The sequence below is a fragment of the Cucurbita pepo genome, chromosome LG02, assembly GCF_002806865.2.
Source record: "Cucurbita pepo subsp. pepo cultivar mu-cu-16 chromosome LG02, ASM280686v2, whole genome shotgun sequence".
Lineage (NCBI taxonomy): Eukaryota > Viridiplantae > Streptophyta > Magnoliopsida > Cucurbitales > Cucurbitaceae > Cucurbita > Cucurbita pepo.
The window spans coordinates 13,050,543-13,076,699 of NC_036639.1; the positions used below are offsets into that span (position 1 = coordinate 13,050,543).

The 26,157-nt window shown below is 36.3% G+C and overlaps 5 protein-coding genes and 1 non-coding gene across 8 annotated transcripts; 4 read left to right on the forward strand and 2 right to left on the reverse strand.

Moving 5' to 3' along the window:
• Positions 1-38: 38 nt before the first annotated feature.
• On the reverse strand, positions 39-6,081 carry LOC111787483 (long chain acyl-CoA synthetase 1). Of its 2 annotated transcripts, none has more exons than XM_023667456.1 (20): positions 5,965-6,081; positions 5,078-5,232; positions 4,928-4,991; positions 4,722-4,811; positions 4,581-4,637; positions 4,415-4,463; positions 3,479-3,555; positions 3,362-3,401; positions 3,195-3,289; positions 2,956-3,123; positions 2,772-2,882; positions 2,584-2,671; positions 2,423-2,489; positions 2,275-2,350; positions 2,076-2,193; positions 1,699-1,944; positions 1,475-1,614; positions 1,203-1,385; positions 363-482; positions 39-282 (listed from the first exon to the last, which is right to left on the reverse strand). In XM_023667456.1, the coding sequence occupies exons 2-20, from the start codon at positions 5,221-5,223 to the stop codon at positions 238-240; spliced, it is 1,980 nt and encodes a 659-aa protein (XP_023523224.1). In that variant the 5' UTR covers positions 5,224-5,232; positions 5,965-6,081; the 3' UTR covers positions 39-237. The 2 variants fall into 2 exon arrangements, with proteins under 2 accessions (XP_023523224.1, XP_023523223.1); XM_023667455.1 differs by having other exon boundaries at positions 5,078-5,241.
• Positions 6,082-8,263: 2,182 nt separating this feature from the next.
• Positions 8,264-16,601, reverse strand: LOC111788502. Its single transcript, XM_023668838.1, has 10 exons — positions 16,566-16,601; positions 15,225-15,357; positions 14,998-15,127; positions 14,694-14,869; positions 11,903-12,162; positions 11,675-11,793; positions 11,370-11,558; positions 10,056-10,107; positions 9,798-9,963; positions 8,264-8,544 (listed from the first exon to the last, which is right to left on the reverse strand). Exons 1-9 carry the CDS (start codon positions 16,599-16,601, stop codon positions 9,844-9,846), a joined length of 1,215 nt encoding a protein of 404 aa, XP_023524606.1. The 3' UTR covers positions 8,264-8,544; positions 9,798-9,843.
• LOC111789439 lies at positions 12,534-12,636 on the forward strand. The gene has a single exon (XR_002814338.1). It is a non-coding gene; the product is annotated as a U6 spliceosomal RNA (small nuclear RNA).
• Positions 16,602-18,086: 1,485 nt separating the features above from the next.
• On the forward strand, positions 18,087-20,373 carry LOC111786090 (putative pentatricopeptide repeat-containing protein At1g02420). The gene is made up of 2 exons (XM_023666439.1): positions 18,087-19,886; positions 19,971-20,373. The coding sequence occupies exon 1, from the start codon at positions 18,265-18,267 to the stop codon at positions 19,792-19,794; it is 1,530 nt and encodes a 509-aa protein (XP_023522207.1). The 5' UTR covers positions 18,087-18,264; the 3' UTR covers positions 19,795-19,886; positions 19,971-20,373.
• Positions 20,374-20,763: 390 nt separating this feature from the next.
• LOC111789057 lies at positions 20,764-22,895 on the forward strand. 2 transcript variants are annotated; one of them, XM_023669693.1, is made up of 4 exons: positions 20,764-20,958; positions 21,053-21,128; positions 21,623-21,697; positions 22,539-22,895. In XM_023669693.1, the coding sequence occupies exons 1-4, from the start codon at positions 20,867-20,869 to the stop codon at positions 22,698-22,700; spliced, it is 405 nt and encodes a 134-aa protein (XP_023525461.1). In that variant the 5' UTR covers positions 20,764-20,866; the 3' UTR covers positions 22,701-22,895. The 2 variants fall into 2 exon arrangements, with proteins under 2 accessions (XP_023525461.1, XP_023525462.1); XM_023669694.1 differs by lacking the exon at positions 21,053-21,128 and having other exon boundaries at positions 20,764-21,034.
• Positions 22,896-23,095: 200 nt separating this feature from the next.
• Positions 23,096-25,896, forward strand: LOC111789056 (GDSL esterase/lipase At1g09390-like). Its single transcript, XM_023669692.1, has 5 exons — positions 23,096-24,328; positions 24,417-24,602; positions 24,735-24,892; positions 25,096-25,366; positions 25,446-25,896. The coding sequence occupies exons 1-5, from the start codon at positions 24,073-24,075 to the stop codon at positions 25,676-25,678; spliced, it is 1,104 nt and encodes a 367-aa protein (XP_023525460.1). The 5' UTR covers positions 23,096-24,072; the 3' UTR covers positions 25,679-25,896.
• Positions 25,897-26,157: the final 261 nt, after the last annotated feature.

Below are 26,157 nucleotides of genomic sequence, written 5' to 3' on the forward strand. Positions count from 1 at the left end.
AAAGGTGGAGTAGGGTAGGTAGAGTAGGGTTGGATTGAACTGTAAACTCTATTTCAAGCTGATGCTCGAAAAGGGAACTTGGCATATCAAACAAACTCAACCTAAAAAATTTATTCTCGTTACTCTAAAAAATTTATTCTCATTCAAAAGTAACGTATACTTCAACGTGATTTCCCAAGAAATCGATGGTATTTATATTATTATAACATATGGTTTTTAAGGGATGCTTAAACTTCATCACCTCTTGGCCTCCAAGTTCTTATATTCTGCATTGATTTCCTTCTGCAACAAAAGGCACCTTATTAGTCTCAGTTTTGGAGAATCTCATCTGTGGGAAAATAAACAAGTTTCCAACCAACAACCTCATAGTGTTTGAGCAAATTGTTTCTCTTCTTCTTCAAGGTCGCCGTGACCAATTCGTCTTCTATATCGAACGGGCGTGATTCCAGCACCACTCCTTTGATGTATTCAAAACGTTTCAACTGGTGCAAGCCAGAGACGTCAAGAGTTAAGATGATCAATAATCTTGTTATGTAACAATCGAACTCCACCTCTGGTAGATATTGTCCTCTTTAGGCTTGCCTTCAAGGTTTTAAAACGCGTCTACTAAAGAGAGGTTTCCACATCCTTATAAGGAGTGCTTCGTTCCCCTCTCCAATCGATGTGGGATCTCACAATCCACCTCCCCAACGTCCTTGCTAGCACACTGTCCAATGTCTGACTCTGATACTATTTGTAACAACCCAAGTCCACCGCTAAATATTATCCTCTCTATGTTTTCTCTTTTAGGCTTTCCCTCAAGGTTTTAAAATGTGTATGCTAGGGAGAGGTTTCTACGCCCTTATATAAGGAATGTTTCGTTCCCCTCTCCAATCAATATGGGATCTCACAATTCACCTCCCTTGTGGGCCAGCATCGTCGCTGGCACACCACCCAGTGTCTAGCTCTGATACCATTTATAACAACCCAAGACCACCGCTAGCAGATATTACCCTCTTTATGTTCTCTTCTGGACCTCCCCTCAAAGTTTTAAAACGCATTTTCTAGGGAGAGGTTTCCACACCTTTATAAGGAATGTTTTGTTCCCTCTCCAACCGACATGAGATCTCACATTATACGAAAGAAAAAAAAAAAACAAAACATGATCATATGGTGCCATACTACTTTTATCCGACAGGAAGTAGAGCCGAGAGTGATTGTACCTTGGTCCTTTCAGCTGTGGAAGTGAGCTCAGAAAGAACATATTGTCTAAGCTGTTCAAGACAACAAAGCTCAGAAAAAGAACACAAAAAACCATTTGAATTTGCCCATTTCTTGGTGTTTTCCTCATGTAGCACCACCACTGCCACCAGTTTTGATTTGAAGCTGTTCCCATAGATCCATATCTTTGGGAAAAAAAAACAACATCAAAGAAACTCAAGTCACCAAAAGCTATTCCCATAGGCTTATTAGAGGAACACGATTTAAAACTTACATCTTCGACGATCGGGGTAACAGAGTAAACGTTTTCTAAGTACTCGAGCGCTATGTACTCTCCTTGGGATAGTTTTATAAGATTCTTCTTCCTATCAATGATCTTCACAACCCCATTAGGAAAGATCTCTCCTATGTCTCCTAAAGTAGCAAAAGAATGGAACAAATAAGCGGAAGAACCAATGAATTATTCGACATGAACGAGCGAAGGACGTGACGAATCACCTGTATGAAACCAACCATCCTTGATCGATTCTTTCGTTAACTCCGGATTCTTGTAGTATTCATTGAAAACCGTCTTCCCTCTCACACATATTTCCCCACATGGACGATCCCCCAACGGATCGTAACCCATCTCGGGAACCTCTTCCAAGCGAAGCTCGTTGTATAGAGTAACAGCACCAACATTCCCAAGCATACACATTTCATCAGGAAAGCCAACAGTAGTTGGTCCACAAGTTTCAGTCAATCCTATATGTACCACATCATTACATTCACAAACAACGACGAGAGAAGCTCGTTAAACATATCGTGACGAAGAACGGAGAATCTTGAAACATAGGATTGTGCTAAAGATACGAGTATTAAAACCATAGTTTTACCATAGCCTTGGACGAACAAAGCACAACATGTGACCCTTAGAAACTCTTCAACTTCGGCACTCAAAGCTGCACCCCCGGATATTATTAGTCGAAGGCGACCGCCTAATCTAGCTTTCACCTGAACTTATAGAAGTTTAGAGTGATCGTAAGGTTGCCTGAAACGAGAACGTGTAATCTAATAAGAAAAGTAGGAGTCGACCTTCCTGAACGCTAAAAAGTCTGCCAATGGCGATGCGTCCTTCTGTTTGTATCCGCTATTCATCCATGAAAGTTTGCTGCAAGTTCAGCATTTAAGCTTATAAGAATCATGAAAGGAACAAGAACATAAAGATAAAAGGTTGACTTACTATTTGTAGAGCAAATCAAAAGCCTTCCTTCTCACTGGATTGAGTACTTGAACAGCTTCCTTGATTCCTATAATACAGATTTGGTTTGCCATGTTAACAAGGCCATGGATTAACGAGTTAATAGCAATCGAATTACAAATGACGAGCAATGTTCTTCATGCCTTCGTGAATTTTTTCGAAGACTCGAGGTACACCAACCAAAAGGGTCGGCTTTAATTCCATTAGATCATCTTTTATCGCATCGAGATCCTACATATCAAAGGTCTAGAGGATGTTAATGTTGGATGTAGCCCACGATCGTAACTTATTCTACTAAGTCAAGTTTATTAGGTCATGAAGAATACAATACCCCGTGGTAGTAGCCAACGGATGCGCCGTTACGAAAGAAATATTCCTCGACCGTACGGTCGAGGATATGAGCAAGCGGCAGGAAAGATAGATACACGTCGTCCTCTGTCATCTATGGACGAAAAGTTTTACGTCATAAACAAAGAAAAACTTGAGCCAGAAAAGAAACAAAGGGACTTATCTACCTTGTCTTCAAATTGCTCCATGAAGACATCAACTCCTCTAATAAACGTTGTGATCGTTTCATGTGTTAACACGACGCCTTTGGGAGTTCCACTCGTTCCACTTGTGTACATAATCGTGCAAACGTCGAGAGGTCGTGGAGGAACGATCTCGAATGGATCTTCTTTTCCCTGATTCAAAATAGATTCACGTATCAACTACGACACGTAAAGAAGGATGATAAAACAGACTTAAAACGGACCAAACGAAGGAACTCGTCCCACGAGTATGGTTTTATCCCGTTGCCTACTGCTGAGGTCTTTTCTTCCCCCTTCAGTGATGTAAAGCAGATGATCACTGCAAAAGGAATTGAACTCGGTAAATTGGTTCAACGGTTGCTCGAAAACCGTCTTGTCTCGTCGTTCTTACCTTTCAGCCTCTTAGGATTTGTGCTTCCAGAACTTAATAGCTGCAAAACAAGCAGAGAATTTATAAGTGTGTCCCTTTGTTTGTTGTATACTTTACTAACAGGAAAGCAGTTCTTACCTCTTTTGCTTTCTTATCTTGGATGAAAATGATATCAATCTCTGCGTGTTCTATAATATAATTAACAGCTCCATGTCCTGCAATTCATTTAGTTTAAGAATCATTACAACTTACAAAGAGCTTTGAATGCTTGAAGACGCTCTCTTGGTTCTAAGTTCAAACTCTTAAGTAACGGTCCAAGCCCACTACTAGTAGATATTGTCCTACTCGGGTTTTTCCTTTCGGGTTTCCTCTCAAAGTTTCTAAAACACGTCTGCTAGGGAGAGGTTTCCACACCCTTATAAAGAAGGTTCTGTTCTCCTTTCCAACAGGGATCTCACACTTATTGTCTCTCGTAGTGCTGGTTTTAAGATGGGTGAACCCTATGGAAATTAGTACGGGTGAGCCACGAAGAAGGGGAGCATAGGACACGGTGGTGAATGGATTCCGGGAGGAGGAGATGAAGATGAAGAAGGAGAAGAAGGCGTTATTCACAATCTACCAAGGAGTAGATGACGCCACGTTTGAGTGGATTGCCCCTGCAAAATCTTCTCAGGAAGCTTGGGAGGTACTGAAGAAAGCCTTTGAGGGCGTGGATAGAGTGAAGAAGATCCGCTTGCAGTCTTTACAAGCAAATTTGAGGCTCTAGAACAAGAAGGTTTGGAATCAATTTGTGATTACTTCTATCAACACCGACGTCCTAGTTTGGGGCGTGCTATGTTTGGGGTGCGTCGGGAGAGAGAAATAATAGACTTTTTGGAGGACTTGAGAGATCCCGAGTAATGTTTGTTCTCTTGTTAGATCCTATGTTTGTCTTCGGGCTTCTTTCTAGTGAATATAGTAAGAGACCAAAATGAGAAACAAGCTTTCCAGAACGTCCCATTGGTGCTCGTTTGAGAAACAAAAAAACCGTTGATGGTACCCTTATCGAAAATTGCCCGAAAAGGAGTACTTTACCAAGTGTATCATAGAGTGGCACAGCAACCAAACTGTGGGCATTGCAAGCCTACACAAAACATTTAGAGTATCAGTTATCTGATATCACCAACACTGAAACAACGACAAAAAGCTATTACAGCTTATAAAACATTCAGACAAGATTTTAAGAATGTTTCAGCTAAACCTCCATAGCAATTATCCATTGAGGACAATTCGCGCCATAAATCCCGATTCGAGAGCCCTGTCACGCGTATTTAGTTTCTCAGTTCTTACAATATGGTCCTTATCATATTGAAAAATCATGAAATCGTCGAAGTATGCTAACCGCTTTGGCGCCAACCGCTCGTAGAGCAGAACCAATGTTAAGAACATCAACATAAACTTCTTGGTAAGTTTTCCATATATAAGGTCCAGGCTGAATACCAAAGACAAAAACAAAGAACCCGAAAAGAATTATCGATCAATCATGAAAACCGTTTTAAGTTCATCAACAGTTCTATCATTTTTTCTTCAAAGATTATGAGAATTCACCTTCCCTTCCACAAATTTTCGCCATCCGAGCATTCGCTTTCCAGCGTACTTTTTGGCTGAAACACTGCAAAGATAATAAAACATGAACGGAATACAACCATCCGTGCATAGTTCAACTAGTTAAGACATATACTCTTGACTACCCTGCACCTGAAAATATCCCAAGTTGTGCTCAAATCTTCATAAAGAGGAGGAAAGCCATCCTTTGTAAGAACATTGCGATAAACCGGACCGACCGACGGTTTACCGTCTTTTCCTTCCTTTCCTTCCTCGACCTTGATCGAAAAACTCTTCATTCTTCAGTTCTGTAAAACCTGTTGCATTGATCTTTAATGGGACTCAAACAAAATGCATTTCAAAACTAAGAAATGCCTCACTATTTACCCCAACTTTCATGGAAATTGTCTATGTTCTTAGCAAAATTAATTACAAGGGTCAGGTTCTACATATAAGTTGTACAATGCAATCAAAAGACAGCAGGCAGCCATTAATGAGATGCCAACTACCATGCGCAAATGCTTCCAATTGGGGGCTCAGAGAAACAAGAAGGCCCAAAACTTTATGAAGTTTTGAAAGAAAAAACAGAGTGAGGAAGAAAATAGAGCTTGTTTTTCAAGAACGTTGCCGATATTTAGCAATGGTGAGAAGAAAACAGATTGAACATCAAAAACCCACTTCCAAATTCATCAGAACAAACAGAAAAAGAGAGAAAATAAAGAAAACAGAGCTTGTTTTTCAAGAACATTGCTGATATTTAGCAATGGTGAGAGGAAAACAGGCATGGAAATGGAGCAAACAGGTAGAACATCAAAAACCCACTTCCAAATTCATCAAAACAAACAAAAAAAAAGAGAGGAAAAGAGCAAAAAAGAGAGAAAATGAAGAAAACAGAGCTTGTTTTTCAAGAACATTGTTGATATTTAGCAATGGTGAGAAGAAAACAGGCATGGAAATGGAGCAAACACTTCGAACATCAAAAACCCACTTCCAAATTCATCAAAAAAAGCAGAAAAAGAGAGAAAAGAAAGAGGACTTACAGTGGAATGAGCAGAGCAGCAGAGAAGGAAGAAAATCATGCAATGCAAGAGAGGTGGTGGAGTGAGCAGATTATAAGGGGAAGGAGGGGAAGAGAAAGGGCAGAGATGTTAATGAGTTTGTTGAAATCAGCTGCATTATCAAATACCAAATTTCCCAATACATTTATCAAAACATCTCTTTGTTATCCGACTAAAATATACTTAATCATGGAGTTCTTGTGATAGAGTCACTCAAAAAAATGTGCATATTATTGGTATAGACAGTAACTTTCAATTCTTTTAAGTATTTTTTTATCTATCGATATCTCTTATTTAGAAGTAGTCTCAGTTCATTCGTATATATTTGTAGCGATCGTAGATGAAAAAAAAATAGGAGGGGAGAAATTTCATTTATGCCTCACCTACTTCAATCTTGAAAGCATTAAGTGTGGGTGCTTCTCACCATTCCCAATATTAAATTATGAGTGCTTTTTTTTTCTTCAATAAAAATAGAGATTAAGAAATCAAATATTAAAAAAAGATAAATTATAATATATTTAATTTGTTTTTGTTGTAAATTTTGTTTAAATATATATTCTTTTTTATTTTTTATTTTTTTAAATGATTGATTGGACTTGTAAGAATTGAAAGAGAAAAATCAAAATAATAATTAATAAACAATGAATTTCAAAGCATTGGTTCAACGGTTAAATATGACCGCTTTTGTAATGGCTTAATGGGGCGGGTCATTTTAGTAATTTAACTTTAGATATTTTTTAAATTATTTTCTATTTAAACCAATATTTTTAATTTTTTTTACTAAAAAAATTCTTAATTAAAATTTATAATTAAATTAATTGAGTTACGCTCTAGTTTACCTTATAAGTAAGATCGGTTTAAGCGTGATATAGAAGATAAGCACATTAGATGTGAGAAAGTTGACTTATAAAAGTTTCAACAAAATCGTTTGCAAGCAATTGGATAAGATGAGAGAGAGGGTTGACTTTATTCAACTTAAAACTTCAGACTGGATTTTCAACCCGAAACCAACAAATTAGCGGTGTGATGTGAAGTGTTTTAAATTTACATTATTTTCTTTTATCATCAATATTGCCCACTAGACCTAATCTATGCTCGATCTTCCTCTTATATGGTAAGTTATCACATCTTCATTTACAAAATTAGTAAGCAAACGAGCGTTATAAAATTTAGCATGTAACTCCCTTCTAACATAAAATTAATACACTAAAACCCGATAAAAATAACATAGAAACTCGAGCTAAAAATATAACCATAGCAAAAACAAACTATATAATAGCTAGTTCAATCCAATAATAAAAACAATAGTGGTTAGTAAGTGGAAGTTGGAACTACAATTTTGATTTTAATAAATAAAACTAAATAATAATAAATCATGAGAGCTATAGCTGTTGAAGCCGATTTTGTTGGGCTTTTTTAAAATTAAAAATGGAAAAAAAAAATAAATAAATAAAAGTCAATTTTAATTAAAGAATGACAACTAATTGTCAAAACTCATTGTCCAACTGCATGCAACGTGTCTTTTTTATAATAAATTTATTATGAAATTAAAAATTCAGTTGTTTTCTTTATTTAATAGCATATTTGATATTTGGTGGTTGATGAAGTCTATGTTGTTAGCTCATTTATAAGTCCATTTTTTAAAAAAGAAAAGTGGGGCAATTTTGCAAAAAAGACCAAATATATGGTGACGTGGTCAGACATGGACTAATAAGATTACAACACATGGCATATTAACCACTCAGACGCTACACGACTATTTTCTTCCTTAATTTAAAGCTTGAAATTTTTTATTTCTTACAGAGTTAAAAGAATGTGTGACACCGAGTAAATGAGTAATTATGAACGAACAATTACTAAGAACAAACAATTCAAATTATAGTTTTGTCTTTTACCATCCAAAAGTATGTGTTGTCACCTATGAAACAAAGGAAAATAAACTAAATATATTACCACGTAAGCAATAAAAACTAAAATTATTTATTTCCAAGAAAACCCTATTACCACGTTGGAAATAAAAAGTAGAAAGATTTATTTCCATTGTCTCGTTATTATTATAATTTGTACCTAATATTCATTTTCTTACGTACTATTCTTGATATAAAAGGTTGCTAATACAATTAAATACATGTCAGAACACAATTCAATTAATTAGAATATATACTTATGATCAAGAGGTCAAGTGGTTCAAATGTCTACCTTCACATATTGTTATCCCGAGCATTGATTTCAGGCCTCAGTTCCAATGCCTATTAGGTCTACGGTACAAGAATTCAAATTCAAATCGTAAGATCAGAAGACTCGTAAAAATTAATCAATTTGTCCTCAAATGATACACTCAAGAATCAAAAGTATATTCAACACGATGACCAGCATCACATAACCCAAAAGTACTAATAGAAAGGAGATTTTTTTTTTGTATGATAGACATTCAACGCTCCCCACATAGGAATCAGCGGCAGAAAGCTCACAACTAATGCAAATGGGCAATAAATGAATCAAAATGAAACTTACCCAAAGTTATTGGCAGGTGGAATTTAACTCACACCCACTTGCTTGATTCTGAATCAAACCAATATAAAAGGAATAAAAAGGACGCAGAACAGAAAGGCAATGAAGAGAGTAGCTATTTTTGTATGAAAATGGCCTGTAACTGCACATGAGCTAATAATATTAATTGCCCCAAGCCATTTGAGTGAAGTACTATTACCCAACTTGGCTTCAAGAAGATAAGATTTGGGAGTTCGTTTCAGAAAATGGTGCATGTGAATGAACAACAATGGTTGGGCATTTATTTAGGCCTCTCACAAAACCCTAGAATCTTAATGGTGGGCAAGTCAAATTGGTTGTTTATAATACACATTCTTCGGTCGTAGAGTCTTTGAATTTGGATTTTGAATAGAAAGCATCGTACAAATGAAGTTATACTGCAAAGATGTGTGTCAAATAGGTCTCTAAATTTTACAAAATGTCTAATAAGTCCCTAAATTTCCAGTTTAATTACTTCTTAAACTTTTGATTGAAATTACCGGCCATGAAATTAGAAGTTTATTGTCTCCTACTTGTTAGAGGATTGTTGGGAGGGAGTCCCACATTGCCTAATTTAGGGAATGATCATGGGTTTATAAGTAAGGAAATACATCTCCATTGGTAGGAGGATTTAGGTTCAAAGTGGACAATATCATACTATAGTGGAGAATCGTGATTCCTAACATGGTATCAAAGTCATGCTCTAAACTTAGTCATATCAATAGAATCCTCAAATGTCGAACAAAGAATGGTGAACCTCAAAGGTGTAATCAAAAGTGACTAAAGTATCGAACAAAGGTTGTACTTTGTTTGAGGGCTTCAGAGAAGGAGTCGAGCCTCGATTAAGGGGAGGCTCCATAGGCCTCAAGGGAGGCTCTATAGTATAGTTTGTTTGAGGGAAAATTGTTGAGAATTGTTGGGAAGGAGTCTTGGCTAATTTAGGGAATGATCATGGGTTTATAAAGTAAGAAAATACATCTCCATTGGTATGAGGCCTTTTGAAGGAGTCTTGACTAATTTAGGGAATGATCGTGGGTTTATAAAGTAAGGAAATACATCTCCATTGGTATGAGACCTTTTGGGGAAGCCCAAGGCAAAGCTACGAGAGATTAGGCTCAAAGTGGACAATATCATACTATTGTAGAGAGTCGTAATTCCTAACACTACTATCCTACTCAAATTCAAATTTGAATTTATATTCAATTTAATGAATTTTTCCTATTAAAAACAGAAAATAATCTTCAAACAGAAATAAAAATGACAAGTCATCAAAATTAATTATTTACCTTCCCAGCTCCAACCTTCCAATCTATTAGGCAGAAAAACATTTGATTAAGCAGACCCATCCTTTTTTACAGCAGCAGAATCCAACACAGACTTGAGCCACCTCGATAAATTAATCAAGAATGGAGTGTAAACAAAATAGCATGTGATTGTCCAGCTGATTAGCCCCTGCATTGAACAAAAGCAAGCTTTAAAACTTTCCAGGAAATAAAACTCCATGAATTTCCCATCACTTGCTGATATGTGCCTTCATCACTTACCTCACCAAAGATCTCGACATTCGCTTGTGGATAATACCAGAGATGGAAGAACCTGTATAAGCATTAGATCAAGGAGTAGAGTAGCATTTGGTTAGCTAAAACAGAATCGAAGTAAAAAAAAATTGTTTATGAATCGAATGTCATTTGATCATCTAAGGGATTCTCTGTAAACCATCTTTTGCTTCTATGATGAAATCAGTTGCGGCTCAAAGGAACGGCAGCTCATCAGATTAGTCATAAAATATTGGATATTCTTTTATAAAAGTGAGGCATCTTTTGAACCTTTAAGTTGCCAAGAACATCATATCATCTCAAATTTTTTCCTTTTAGTTTGAGAAGAAATGTACTAACTGCATCTAACTAATGATGAAATCTTCATATTTTTTGTAATCAAGGTATCACATGACTTGGCTCCTTGTACCATGCTCCCGATCCACCCTACTAATCTTTTGGGGAGACTTCGTCCATCCTAAGGCTATAACAGCCTAAGCTCACTACTAGCAAATATTGTCCGCTTTGACTCGTTACATATCGCCGTCAACCTCATGGTTTTAAAACGCGTCTGCTAGGGAGAGATTTCCACACCCTTATAAGAAATGTTTTGTTTCCCTCTCCAACCGATGTGGGATCTCACAATCCACCCCCCTTGGAGACCTAGCGTCCTCGCTGGCACAACACCTGATGCCTGGCTCTGGCTCTTATACTATTTGTAACAACCCAAGCCCATCGCTAGCAAATATTGTCCACTTTGGCTCGTTACGTATCGTCGTCAGCCTCACAGTTTTAAAACGTGTTTGCTAGGGAGATGTTTCCACACTCTTATAAGAAATACTTCGTTCCCCTCTCTAACTAATGTGGGATCTCAAAAAGGCTAACCTCGCTCCTTGTAACAAGGGTTTTAATTACAATAAAGTCTACCTCTGATAACATTTCCTTTCTCATCTTAAGCCTCTTCTAACGTTGTTGGCACTCATGTTTTGCTCTAAAACAATTTCGTCCTAATATTTTTACAAATATAACAATTAAGTTCTTGACATTCAAAATTTCGTAGGAATCTCTTCAAGTAGCAACTAACGTACTTGAAGTTGGGTCAAGTGAATAAAGTAGATATACACCTCCTTACAATCCAAACTCAAAAGTAGTCCAAGTATTTAGTCATTCGTATGCCTCACTAACAACTAAACTTCTCACAATACAGAATTAATCTCTGCATTTCTAAATATATAGGAACTAAATCATCACATAAAAATGTACAAGAACCAACAAATATCATAAACTACTTGTAGGTGAATTGAAAGAGGGTCGTTCACATACTTCATAATGGGAATCTCAGCCAGAGGGCAGAGAAGGCCAACAACACAAGCCAGTGAGAAGCCAAGCAATGAACTATCAAGCAATGCCCATATAAACTCAGCCCCAGCAAACAATGCATATGCCTCAATGTTGGGAGCCACTCCAGCTTTGTACATTTCAGCACTCAATTCAATAAACAAAGCCAATGCTCTGATCAAACAGTAACAAACAATACATATTAGAATACTAATTATATGAAAATCGCTTTTAATAGATCATTTTCACTCCCTAAAAAATCTAATACAAACAAAAAAAAAAAAGCTCACATTAAGGATGCTACTGTCTTGCCCAAACTCCCCTCCGGTCTGTTCGGCGAAAAATTCTCATCTATGTAGAGTTGAATCAATCCAACAGTACAGTAAAATACTCCCAGCAAGAAAGGAACCTAGAGAAACATTCAGATTCAAAATCGCTCGTAAAATCATCAATTGCACTAAAAATTAACGGCAATTCACGAATCTTAGGGTTCTACAATCGCGATTCGAAAATCTTACACAAATGTTAGTGCGGAGTGGGCCGATATCGACGGATCCCATTTGATAAACGACGAGATTCACCCGAGAATGGAGACCATCGAGAAGAGGACCTAAGAGAAAGCCTGAACCGAATAGGGCAATGGAAATGGAGGGCCAAGATGCTCTGAGACTGAGGCTTGTTCTAGCCTTCCTGTTGCTTCCATGGCTGGCGAGTGTTCTTAGCAGAGAAATTTTGGGGTTGGGATGGAAATGGGATTGGGAAAATTGAAGAGAGTGGGAGAAGCCCAATGCATGGATCGATTGCATTTTGGAGTTCGAAGAAAATGCTAACAGATGAAATTTTGAAAACTGTTATTATACCTTTTTTATTTTATTTTTTTTTCAATTTACGAAGAAATATATATTTTTAATTATAATAATAATAATAATAATAATAAATAAACAAATATTTTAAATGAAAGAAACAGTCTGCACATTTTCCTAGGAGCCGGATTCTCGATGTGTCGATCTGCTACAGACTACAGTCTTATCAGTAATCAATCTATCGAATTGTCAATCAGCTGTCGTTTGAAAGCAATAATTTGTCCCACATCGGTCAGTTTTGATTATATTTTTCACTTTAAAGAAAAGAGCGCTAGGCATAAGGCTCGTCCCTTCGGGGACATCCGATAAAATTGGAACGATACAGAGAAGATTAGCATGGCCCCTGCGCAAGGATGACACGCACAAATCGAGAAATGGTCCAAATTTTTTTTCCAATTTTGCCCCTTCCATCTTAGTTATTCACGAATATATCCTTTTCCTTTCCAGAGAAAATATTAGTACACCTAATTGATTTTTTTTTTCTGCATTAATAATAATAACCTTAANAAAAAAAAAAAAAAAAAAAAAAAAAAAAAAAAAAAAAACTCGCCTCAACATTTCACCTAAGATCCACGATTTTAATACATATATTCAAAATTAGCACGTTTTCATCGCTTCAAACCCATATTATTTATATACATATATTCAAAATTAGCACGTTTTCATCTCTTTAAACCCATACTATTTATCGAGATTAACGAGGTTCGGACCCGCCTCAATAAAGAAATTTAATACATATACTCAAAATTAGCACGTTTTTGTCTCTTCAAACCCATTTTATTTATCGAGATTAACGAGGTTCGGACCCACCTCGATAAACAAATTGAGTATACAAATATTGGAAAAATAGACCAGGAGGAAGTTGCATAGGGCATGGATGACGTCATATAGCATTAAAATGTAACAGTGAATTCCATTGGCTGCCTAATTTTATCATCATTATCCATTATAACCAATCATACCCAATTTTTGTTTTATAAGAATAATTAAACTATATGATAAAAAGAACATTTCAAAGCTTACGGCAGCCAATGTAAAATAATCCATTATCATAAACTATATAATATACGAATTATGATCCTCATCATAAAATTTTGCCCTAAAAAGTCCACACACGACTTTGATTTGACTCATCCAATTCCTTCCCCCATTCATTTAACTTACAATTCTATATTCTTAACGTGTTGAAAATGTCTTTGTGTGTATATTGGCTTCTTTTTTCAAACTAGACCATGAGTGGCTATGCTTTGTGTACTAAACTTTTAATTTAATATCTCTCTATGATCCTCGAAATTCTTGTTCGAAACATAGCAAAGATGTAAGATCCCACACGGGTTAGAGAAGAGAACAAAGCATTCCTTATAAGGATGTGGAAGTCCCTCCCTAACAGACGCGTTTTAAAACAGTTAGACTGATGACGATACGTAACGTGCCAAAGTTGACAATCTTTGTTAGCAATGGGTTTGGGCTGTTACAAATGGTATTAGAAGACAGTGCGCCAGCAAGGACGCTGGGGGCACAAGGGTGTGGAAGAAACATTGCTGGGTTAGAGAAGAGAACAGAGCATTTCTTATTAAAACAGTTAGACTGATGACGATACGTAACGTGCCAAAGTTGACAATCTTTGTTAGCAATGGGTTTGAGCTGTTACAAATGGTATTAGAAGACAGTGCGCCAGCAAGGACGCTGGGGCCACAAGGGTGTGGAACGAAACATTGCTAGGTTAGAGAAGAGAACAAAGCATTCCTCATAAAGGTGTAGAAGTCTCTTCCTAACAGACGCGTTTTAAAATAGTGAGGTTGATGAAGATACGTAACGTGTCAAAGTTGACAATATTTGTTAGTAATGGGTTTGAGCTGTTACAAATGATATTAGAAGACAGTGCGCCAGTAAGGACGATGGGCCCACAAGGGTGTGGAACGAAACATTGCTTATAAGGGTGTGAAAATCTCTCCCTAGTAGACACGTTTTAGAACAGTGAGATTAACGGTGACATGTAATGGATTAAAAGGACCATATCAAGACAATTTTTAATTAGTATGAAAAAGAAAAAGAAAATTACAAAAAAAAAGAATGTTTTTTTCTTTCCACCCAATAGCATCGCCGAATTTTCCGACATTTTTAGGGTATTTTTCCATTCTTTAATTAATTAAAATTCTATTCTAATTCTAGTCAAAGAGCTGTTGCTGTAAGAAACAAATGTTTTCTTCCGTCCACAAGCTCTCTAACGAGTCAACTCCGTCTCCTTCCCACCATTCCGACCCGAATTCGTCATCCCAACCCGACCCATCCACAACCGTCAAATCCGACACGTCGGAAGACGACGCCGACACATTGGCAGGGACGTTATTGTCATTTGGGTTTGCCCATGTAGTTTCAAAAACCATTGAAGTTGACGTGGAGATGTCGATGCATGGCGGTGGCAATGACGGTAAAGGACTCGAAGTGGCCGTGATCCGCTCGACCATGCGAGGGATCCAAACATGTCTCATGGCGTCTCGAAAACGTTGACTGTTGACATCGCAATTCAGCTGTTTCGCTTGCTTTTGAACTCTCGTCCTCCAATAATTTTTTATCTCATTGTCCGTTCTCCCCGGTAGAAATTGCGCTATTTTCGACCACCTAAAAAAACCAAATCCAAATAAATAAACAAATAAAATAATAATTATTATTATTATTAAAAAAAAAAAAAAAAAAAAAAAAAAAAANAAAAAAAAAAAAAAAAAAAAAAAAAAAAAAAAAAAACTCACCGGTTGCCCCAACGGGAGTGGAGTTGGAGAATGAGAAGCTGTTCCTGAAGAGTGATATTGCCGCGGCGGACATTAGGGCGGAGATAATTCAGCCACCGCAGTCTACAGCTTTTTCCGGTTCTCTTCAACCCTAAAACCAAAAAAAAAACCGGAGGAATTCCATTAAACCAAACCGTGAAGAAATAAACCGGCAATCTAATCCGGAAACGACGTCGTATATTGCATACCAGTAGAACGAGCGACGGAATTCCAGTGGCCTTCGCCGTGAATACTGACGTAACTAAACAGCAAAGAATCTTCCTCCGGCGTCCATGGCCCTTTCTTTAAATCCTCCATTGGAACCCTTTTAGAAAGCTCTGTCTGTAAATCAGAATCCAGGGGAAGAAGAAGAAGAAGAAGAAGAAGAAGATGGAACTTTGGGCTTCTATGGAGGAGAATTGAACCAAAATATATATATATATATATATATATATATATATATATATGTATATATATGTATGTGTGTATATATGTATATATATGTATGTGTGTATATATATATATAGATAGAGAGAGAGAGATATGGGGAAAACAGGGGAAGTTCTGAACAACGTGTTTTGCCGCAAGTTGAACATGGTTTTATAAAATATATATATACCAATAAAGTGAACAAGTGGGGAGTTATTTAGAGTTTTATTTATTTATATATATATATATATATATATATATATATATATATATATAATATCTAGTGAGCTTGTGCGTTCGGATACGGATAGAACCCGATGATTTAAAAAAAATTTGATCGATCCAACCCGACCTAATTTGTCCCATTTGAATTGGGTTATGTAAATTAAAAAGTTTTGGGTTCTAAAAACTCGAACGATCAAATTAAACCTAATCGCTATGATTTGAATTCAGTTCAAATAAATGAAGATGTTTATTTATGGGATTTCGTAAAATTATTTGATCGAATAATTTTTATTTTGTATTATTTATTTATTTATTGGAAAATAGAGAGAAAAAGAGGGGTAGGACTAAAATGAAAGAGAAAAAAAAGAGTCAAAGTTTTGGGCATTAAAAATTAGAAAAGTGGATATTTATTGGAGTTGACGTTGACTAACTCTACCTCAATTTTAGGGTACAAAAACACAACAGATCCGCCGATACCGACAAGATTTTCAATTTTTTGTTTCTTTTTTTAGAAAATAAAATATCCATACAGAGCTTCTCACATGTCTTGTTGTCTTCTCTTATTTATTTATTTATTTTTCATTCATTTTCCTTAATGTTAATTGTGCGCAAGCTCTGTTGAGTGTATTAGAAATTACGGCTCTCTTCAACGGTATGATATGATATTGTCCACTTTGAATATAAGTTTTTATGGTTTTTCTAAAAGACTTCGTACGAATGAAGATATATTATAAACCCATGATCAAGTCTTTAATGCCCAAAACAACCTCCCTTGAGACCTATGGAGTCCTTGAACAACCTCTGCTTAATTGGGACTTGACTACTTCTCTAGAGCCCTCAAATGAAATACACTATTTATACCATACTTAAGTCATTGACTATGTAAAGAGGCTAACTTGACCTCGAGCCAATCTTGTTTCGTGGTAGGTCATTTCGGGTCCATTTGGGCATTGGGGGTCGTTGACCAAGCTTCGACGTGGGTCCTCGACTCTTCCTCTACTCCCACTTCAACCTCTTTGTTTTGACTTTTTTTTTTCTTTCAATTTCACAGTGTTTGGTTGGTCTAATTAATCTAAATTGAATAATATATCAATTCATTACAACATAATCCGAATTAAGGACTATAGTAAAAAAAAAAATAATAAATAAATAAAACTTGAACAATGGGAACTAAAATACAATTTAATTATTTAAATAAAAAATATAATAAAGACAATGCCACAAAATAATTAAATAAACAAATAAATAATTTTACAAAATATTCACATGCACTCCACCCGCACCGCCTAATTTTGAATTTTTTCCCCCTACTTTAATTCCATAAATATTAAATAAGTTTAAAATTTTTAATTTCTACAAACTTAAATAAATTCAAATTTTATATTTTCTCCACCGCTTCCTTTTAATTTTTTTAATTTAAATTTTTATTTTTTTTTAAAGAGTAGATATATAATAGATATAAATTAAATATTAAATTTTAATTTTTTTAATCTTATAAAAATTATTTTTTAGTATTAACTAGTTTATTTACTTTTTTTTTTTTAATCGACTTTTAAATAAATAAAAGTTTTTACGAGAATAAAGATTAAAATAGATAGCGAGAACATAAATAAAAAGATTTCTCTATTTTCCACCACTATCATGAGAATATTTGTAACTCTTGACCGACCTTGTGTTCGAGTTAAATCTAAATTTAATTTAATGAAAGCCGTCGAATGGAAAATAATAATTTTGTGTAGGGTTTGATTAAATAGTATTAAATGAAGTCAAATAGTGGAAGTCCACGTATGAAACGTGGGAAGAACGAGTCAACGAGTCTTTGCTGGCTGTTTCTTTAGTTATTTGGTCAAACGTAGGAACCTTCTTTGACTTATGAAAAACAACCCTTCTAGAATCAAGCTCTATATATTTCTTATTTATTTATTTAATCAGAATTTATATTTTATTTAATTTCATAAAGATCATGTAAATTGAAAATTGGGCCTGGTTTCAGTTAAAAAAGCCCATTCCATAGCCCATATCATAATAAACATCCCATCTTATTGGCCCGTTATATATCACTGTCGGCCTCGTGATTTTAAAACACGTCTACTCGATAAAAGTTTCCACACTTTAAAAGGAATGTTTGGTTCCTCTCTACCTGGTGTGAAATCTTACATAAGTGATCAATCAAGAAGTTGCTTAATGGATGAAGATCGAGAAGTCTACTAGCCAACGTGGCTCGACGATCCCGTTCGGGTAAAGGAGGAGAGTGGAGGATGTGTGTGGACTTCATCGAGCTTGCTCGATCAATCCAACCCACTGATACGGTTTGGGTTAGATTAGATTTTTGTTCAAATAAACAAAATTAATTAAAAAATAACTTGAACATGAATATATATATATATAGCCTTTTTAAAACGAAGCCTCCGCTAACCTAAACGCTTTATCGTCCGGCTCAAACTTCTTGGAGCTAGCTGAAGTCTGCAACTCTTCGAGCTTTTCGATTTCAATCTCCTTTTATCTTCTTTTGATTCTTCTGCTCAACAAAACGAAAATCCTGCTTTGGAACTACCAAAATAGTGCAGATTCAGTTTCATTTCAAGAAATCCGACGATGATTCTCCGGCGGCAAAGCTTTTTCCAATCGCCGATCAGGTACTTCTCGCCAACTCCATTATCCAATTTCTTAGGGCACCAATTTTCAACTGCAAGCGAAAATCAATCGCTAAATGAGAATGTAGATACAGTATTCCGCATAATTAGTAGTTCAACCTCTTCTGCAAACATGAGGCAATCACTGAAATCGAGTAGGGTTTTTCTCTCTAACGAATTGATCGATGGTGTTCTTAAGAGGGTTAGGTTTAGTCACGGGAATCCCTTACAGGCTTTGGAATTTTTTAACTACACTGGTAGAAGAAGGGGATTTTATCACTCTGCGTTTTCTTTTGATACAATGCTGTATATCCTAGGTAGAAACCGGAAGTTTGAAAAGATTTGGGATGTTTTGATTGATATGAAGCTTAAGGATCGGTCCTTAATCACGCCGCGAACCGTTATGGTTGTTTTAGGAAGAATTGCCAAAGTTTGCTCAGTGAGACAAACTGTGGAGTCTTTTAGGAAGTTTAAGAAGTTTGTTCCTGAGTTTGATGTCACTTGCTTTAATGCATTGTTGAGAACTCTGTGTCAGGAGAAGAGTATGACGGATGCGAGGAATGTCTACCACGGTTTGAAGAGTAAGTTTAGGCCGAATTTGCAGACGTTTAACATCTTATTGTCGGGTTGGAAGTCGTCGGAAGAAGCTGAGGGATTTTTTGATGAGATGAGAGAAATGGGGGTTCAACCTGATGTTGTTTCATATAATTGTTTGGTTGATGTTTATTGTAAGAATAGGGAGATGGACAAGGCATTTAAGGTGATTGAGAAAATGAGGGATGAGGATATAGCTGCTGATGTGATTACATACACTAGTATAATTGGGGGACTTGGATTGATCGGTCAACCCGACAAAGCGAGAAATATTTTGAAGGAAATGAAGGAGTATGGATGTTACCCTGATGTTGCAGCTTATAATGCAGCAATTCGAAATTTTTGCATTGCGAAGAGGCTTCGTGAGGCTTTCGATTTGATGGATGAAATGACGAATAAGGGTTTGAATCCAAATGCAACTACATACAACTTGTTCTTTAGGATTTTCTTCTGGTCGAACGACTTGCAAAGCTCGTGGAACTTGTATCGTCGAATGATGGATGTGGGGTGCTTGCCTAATACGCAGTCGTGCTTGTTTCTAATGAGGTCATTTAAGAGGCATGAAAAAATAGACATGGCACTGCAGCTTTGGAACGACATGGTGGAAAGGGGTTTCGGGTCTTATATATTAGTGTCCGAGGAGTTATTTGATCTTCTTTGTGACTTGGGAAAATTGATTGAAGCTGAGAAATGTTTTCTGCAGATGGTAGATAAGGGGCATAAACCGAGCAACGTCTCGTTTAAAAGGATCAAAGTACTCATGGAACTGGCAAACAAGCATGAGGCTCTGCAGAACTTGTCGAAGATTATGGAAAGTTTTCTGGATCCTTCAAGACGCCTTCCTGAACCGATGACTCGTCCCGCAGATCTGTCAAATTTGAATTCATTGCCATGTTAAATGAATCATATATGATCAAGGCATTAATTGTGTTTCGAGAGCAGGATGCCGACCGAGATATACCTTATGAAGGCAACCTACACTTTCCTTCGGTTAGCACGAACACCTAAATGAATTAGTTAGCATGCTAGAAAGAGAACCAAACTAGCCTTGCTGAATAAAGCTTTGCATTGTAGGCACGAGAGAAGGAGCACGACTGCAAACTCTCGTGTTTAGAGCATTGCGCGCATAAGGCAATGAACTCTTAGCTTCAAAAGATGGTTGAAATTTGGAGGATTGAAGTTGAGGAAGGGGAAAGGAAAGTGAAGGAAGGAGCTGATGGGTTAAAGAGCTTGGCCATTGTATTCTATTCTATTCCGCGCCATTGTTGTTGCAAACCGAAAGACCTCAACCCGTTCTAATACGTTCTTAAAGAGAAGTTCTTATTCGTTCCTCAAAATTCATACGAGCCATCGAGTCGGATGTGTGGAAGTTTGTGTCTGTTTTAGTCTCTAAACTTTTATAAACAGTTAGTAATTATTAAACTTTTAATTGAGGACCTAGCCGAAACGAATCCTACTTCAGCTATTATCTTCTTCATTTCTATGTTCTCGTACGTAGGAATACACCCGTTAGCTAGTTTTTGTAGCAAATTATATTTGATTTTTGGCTTACTTCCTACCCCTAATGGAAATAGTGACTAGTGTTATAGGTCGTTGGACGGTCGAAAGGTTGCCGGAGTAAGAGACCATATTGAAATTTTTTCGATTGGAAAAAAATTGAAGTTTGTATCTTAAAAAGTTTGCTAATTTTTAAAAAGTTTTCAGCCACGTGGGAGTTTATTATTTGTTATACTAAAAATGCAATTTGCCAAAAAATAATAATAATAATAAAAAATAAATTATATAAAAAAAATTCTCACAATATTTTTTTATTTTTTTAAAAATCAATCTAATCAAAATTAAATATAATATTGCAACTTAAAAATAAAAAATAAAAAAAAAGTAGTATTTTTGAGACTTGAAACTTGTTCGAAGAAGGTAGAGGATTCTGGGGACTGATTGAACCAGATTCAGAAGCTTAGCAATTGAAAATGGCAGGCCAGGATGAGCAAGGAGGATCTGCACCTGCAGTAGCAGAAGAGTTCGTTTACAGAATCAGTCCATCCAAGGAGTGGGAACACTCAAAGAGCGTCGGTTATCTCCATGGAGGAGATTTCGATACCTCTTCTGGTTTCATTCATCTCAGTAACCTCAATCAGGTTCTCTCTTTCTCCCTNAAAGAGCGTCGGTTATCTCCATGGAGGAGATTTCGATACCTCTTCTGGTTTCATTCATCTCAGTAACCTCAATCAGGTTCTCTCTTTCTCCCTTTCTCTAATCTGATCGGAGTTTCTAATTCACTCTCGTACTAGAACAATTTTGCTCTTTCCACAATAGTTAGAGCATTGCATCGAGGAGAAATCATGATTTCGTTTGTTATTCGCCGCACACTTTCGCTCCCTCTGATCTAGGGTAAACTTTGTCTTCATTCGTCGATTTTTGTTAATTTTTTTATTCTTAAGTGGATTGCGTTCATTGACTGTATTATTAGCGTCGAACAACTAGTCGATTCAAATTGATTTGAAAGCTAGTTTAGAAATCTCAAATGTAGTTTCCCCGAGATTTAATTGATGGGCATGAGAATGTCATAAAATCAATATCCTCCGCATTATATTCGATGGTACCGTAAAATCATATTCATTGGCAAGTATTATTCGAAAACCTTAAATTTGTAAGAGAATCGAAGTGTAAATGACAAATGATTAATTATTAAACAGTGAGCCTGGAAACTGGTTATTGTTTTGCAGGTTCAGTCAACTTTGCAGAATTTCTTCCTGAATAGCAAGGAGGAATTATATTTACTTCAAATTGAGGCCAAAAAGGTATACAAACACCTTTTCTTTTCCCTCTCGTGTTTGCAATGAATAGAAAAGGGGAGAGCATAAGTTCTTGTGATCTTGTTTTGTTCGTACTAAAATATTATTTGATAACAATTCGGTTTTTGCAAATTGTACTTAGTTCCTTGTAATTTATGGATTCCACCTTTTGTAAAGAAACATTAGAATTCTTAGCCAACTTCCTAAAGAAACTACTTTTTTAGTTTTCAAAATTAGTTTGATTTTGAAGACATTTTTTTGAAAAGTAGATAACAAAAGAAAAGAACTCATTTGGGAACTTTCAAAATCTAAAAACTAAAAAGAATAAAATCTAAAATAAAATAGTTGACAGATGGGGCCTAAATATGTATGGTTCTGATCTTGTTATGTGGTGATAATTATTAGCGAAAAGATTAAAGGAGAGTGGCATTCAAAAAGTGTGATTGTGTGAGCTAGCATTATAATCGGCTCGTTTCAACCATGGAACACAATGCATATACATATAAGCAAACTATTTACTTCAACAATTATCATTGGTTTGAGGCCCTTGTTTTACATGAACACTATTGCGTGCGTGGAAAATGTGTTAAAGTATATACTTTTCTAGTATTCAAGAGGCTCCTTTTACTACTGGAAGTTAGCCTCATAGTTATTTTGTTTGATAAGTAAAATGAAACAAACTGGATCATCTGGTTTGACCTATCTGAATAATGTGTGTTTAACTCTATCATCAATTAGTAAACATTCTCCCATTTTATATGTTATCAGTACTGGCCTTTTTCCATTTCACGTGTTCTTACCTTGTGCCTCTCTATTTAATATATTACATGGACCTTTTTCTTTGCAGCTTGGTGATGGATTAGTATATGAACTTGTGGATGGTTCCAATAGCTTCCCTCACTTCTATGGTCCGTCTCGAAGCTTCAGCCCTATCCCTATTGATGCAGTAACCAAAGCTGAGAAACTAACCTTTTCTGACGGTCAATTTGCTTGTAGTTTTCTTGAATAGGAATAGCTATAGGTGGCCATTCCAACTTTGTATTGTATTAAAAAGCCAATCTCTGCTCAAGGTTACAGGCTGCATAAGCCAAGCGCCTACTATACTGCAGCGTGTTTCTTTTCCTAATTTGTGAAGTACATTGGAAACCTTGCTGTAATTGTTGGCTAAATTCATGTTAAGCTTTTGGGTATTGGTCTGTTGTAACTGATTCATCCCATGACTCTAGATATTAGGAACTTCGAAGTGGTTCCGTTGCTCTCATACATCAGGCAAAAAATGGGAATAAAAATGATCACTTGAGATTGTGGAGAATACAGTAAAGTTTTGTGTCGTGCAATTATTTCCCCATTTGAATCTTTCATCTCACAAAAATAGGTGAAAAGGATCTAACTTGAAACTGGATTTTTTAAGTTGATGTGAATCTCAGAGATTCTCGTTAACTTTATCACTTAGATATCCACGTTACTCAGATGCTCATGTTCTCTTAGATTTTAAAGATGTTATGGAAGATCTTGGCTTTATGAATCCCTTTCCACATGCTTTTCTTTTATATTTTCTCCAGAAGATTTCCAGGTAGCTTTGAAATGGGGGATGAACTGGTACGTGTGATGTTTTAGTGTTATATTCTAATGGCATTAAAATATTTCAATATGCTGTTCATGTGACTTTCTTTCAATGACACCAAGTTGCTGAATGTCGGCAGTCCCTGTATGGACAAAACTGATATTCTTGTCTCAGAAGACTATGAGAACACGACAATATTTTTTTTGATACTCAAGATAAGATTCATTTGACTCACTAACTCTCTATCTCTATTTTTTCCAGGGATCTGTAAATCACGGACTAGCATAAGGAATAGTGCGAGCTCAGAGTAAAACAGAATTAGCTAACTATATTTCAACATGTCTTTGTCACTTCTGATTGACGACAGGATTTGCAGTTTCGAAACCTACAACTTGCCTTAGAACCAGAGAAATGCTCCATTCCCGAAAGAAATTGTAGTTTCTCGGAAAGTAATGCCTTTATTCTCTCTCTCTTTAAACGTTTTTATAGGAAGAACTATATGGATTTTGACATGGATGAAAATGGAAGCTGTTTTATTATTATTTTTTTCTTATTGGGCCGAAATGTCTTTGATCTCATGAATCATGAAAAACATTAAAAGATCGTATCAGATTTTTCAGATTTTTAGATTTGTCTTCTTGTGAATTCAAGAGCTTCAACTGCATAATGAACTAGCTGAGACACAGATCTCAAGTAGAGCACATGGAACGCAACAGGGCACTTTAGTACTCATTGCATATGACATTCTCTTCCTGCTACTTATTTATTGTGATCATTCGTTACCATAACAAGCTGGTAAGGAAATCTGATAGCAGAAATGACTGAAAAGAAGAGAAATTCCTTTCCTTTTCCGTTGTTTGTCATGTTCTTCGTGCTGTCTCTGCCTGGGCCTCTTCTCGTTCTTTCCCAGTGCAGCCAAAAGCCAGTTATTTTCAACTTCGGCGACTCGAATTCTGATACGGGTGGCTTCTCCGAGGGACTTGGACTCAGATTTGGACCCCCAAGTGGCCGTGTGTTCTTCCACAAACCATCCGGCAGATTATGTGATGGACGACTGATGATTGATTTTCTATGTATGTACTCTGACACTACCTAACTATTTCTCTCATACGTATAGCCGAATGTCTTGATTTTCTTACTAAAATACATTTTCTTACGCAGGTGAAAGCGTGGGTTCAGATTATTTGACCCCATATCTGCGATCTGTGGGCTCAAATTTCACTAATGGAGTTAACTTTGCCATATCTGGTTCAGCTACTTTGCCAAAGGATCGTCCATTTAACTTGTATATTCAAGTTATGCAATTTCTTCAATTTCAATCACGCTCCCTCGAGTTTATTCCAAAAGGTATATAGTATTCAATATGGTAGTTGATTAACACAAATTCTTACTTTTGATTACTCATCAGTTTCTTATGGATCGGATGAATCTCTTCATTCCACCATTGACTAAGGTTTCTTAACTAATGAACTGATGTAGGCTATAAAGACTTGGTTGATGAAGAGGGATTCAATAATGCAATTTACACAATTGACATCGGACAAAATGATCTTGCTGGTTCGTTCACTTACCTGTCTTACTCGCAAGTCATCCAGAGAATCCCATCTTTTGTTACTGAGATAAAAAATGCCATATGGGTTAGTCTTTAATTCCTACTCTGTTGAATTACTCTTCACCACTTAAAAGTTTAAGTTCATTCTTGATCTTCCAACACCAGAAAGTTGAGAGTTGTAGATATTTCTTCTGGTTTTAGAAGTAGAAGTTAAAAAAGACAACTCAATGGATTCTTGTGTTCTTGCTTCTGCTACTCCCCCTTCATTGCTTTTCAATATTAATGTAGACTATATACCAACATGGAGGAAGAAATTTTTGGGTACACAACACAGGGCCATTGGGTTGTTTGCCTCAAAAGCTTGCTACAGCTTCTACAAATGCTAGCGACATAGACAATCATGGGTGCCTCCAATCCCTCAACAACGCTGCAAAAGAGTTCAACACTTTATTAAAAGCAGCATGTGGAGAACTAAGGTCTGCTTTGATGAATGCCACCATTGTGTATGTCGATATCTACGCCATCAAATACGACCTCATAGCCAATGCCGTCCTGAACGGTAATGTCAATATTATCATCTTCTAACAAGAACCAACAACATTATCATCTTGACTCGAGCTGTTTCCTACGCGGTGCAGGGTTTGAGAATCCATCAACGGCATGTTGTGGCTATGGAGGACCGCCGTACAACTTTAACCAGAGCGTTACTTGTGGCATGCCCGGATTCAACGTGTGCAACGAAGGATTGAAGTATGTAAGCTGGGATGGAGTTCACTATACAGAAGCAGCAAATGGTGTGTTTGCCTCCAAGATACTTTCTTCTCAATACTCTTCTCCAAAACTTCACTTTAATTTCTTCTGTAACAACTGATGATTGTGTATGATTGTATTCGTTTTGACCCAACCAAAAAAGCTTGATAATATTCAGCTTTTAGTTGGAGTTCTGTTGGATGTCTGCTCTACTGTGTTCTTGAAACCATTGTAGGAAAAAAAAGGATAACCCAATCATAAATTTTTTGGGTTGTGTTGGTTCGAGTTGTTCGGGTCATAGTTAATTGAGTCACTCTTAAATGGGCCTTGAGTCCACAACCAAAGCAGGTGTTGTTAATGGGCTATTTGCAATATATCTAATTGGGCCCGATGATCCGGCCCATGATTTATGAATAAGCTGTCTAGTCGACAAATAAATTTAATGGACATTATGGATAATAATAAATGTTTTTTTTTTATTTTTAATGTTTGAACTTATGAGTTAATTAGTACAGTTTTATTAGCATTATATGACTTAAAAAATATTATTTAGTTTCCTTTATGCACTTTAATGAATTGAGTCAACTCTTGGTGGGAGAA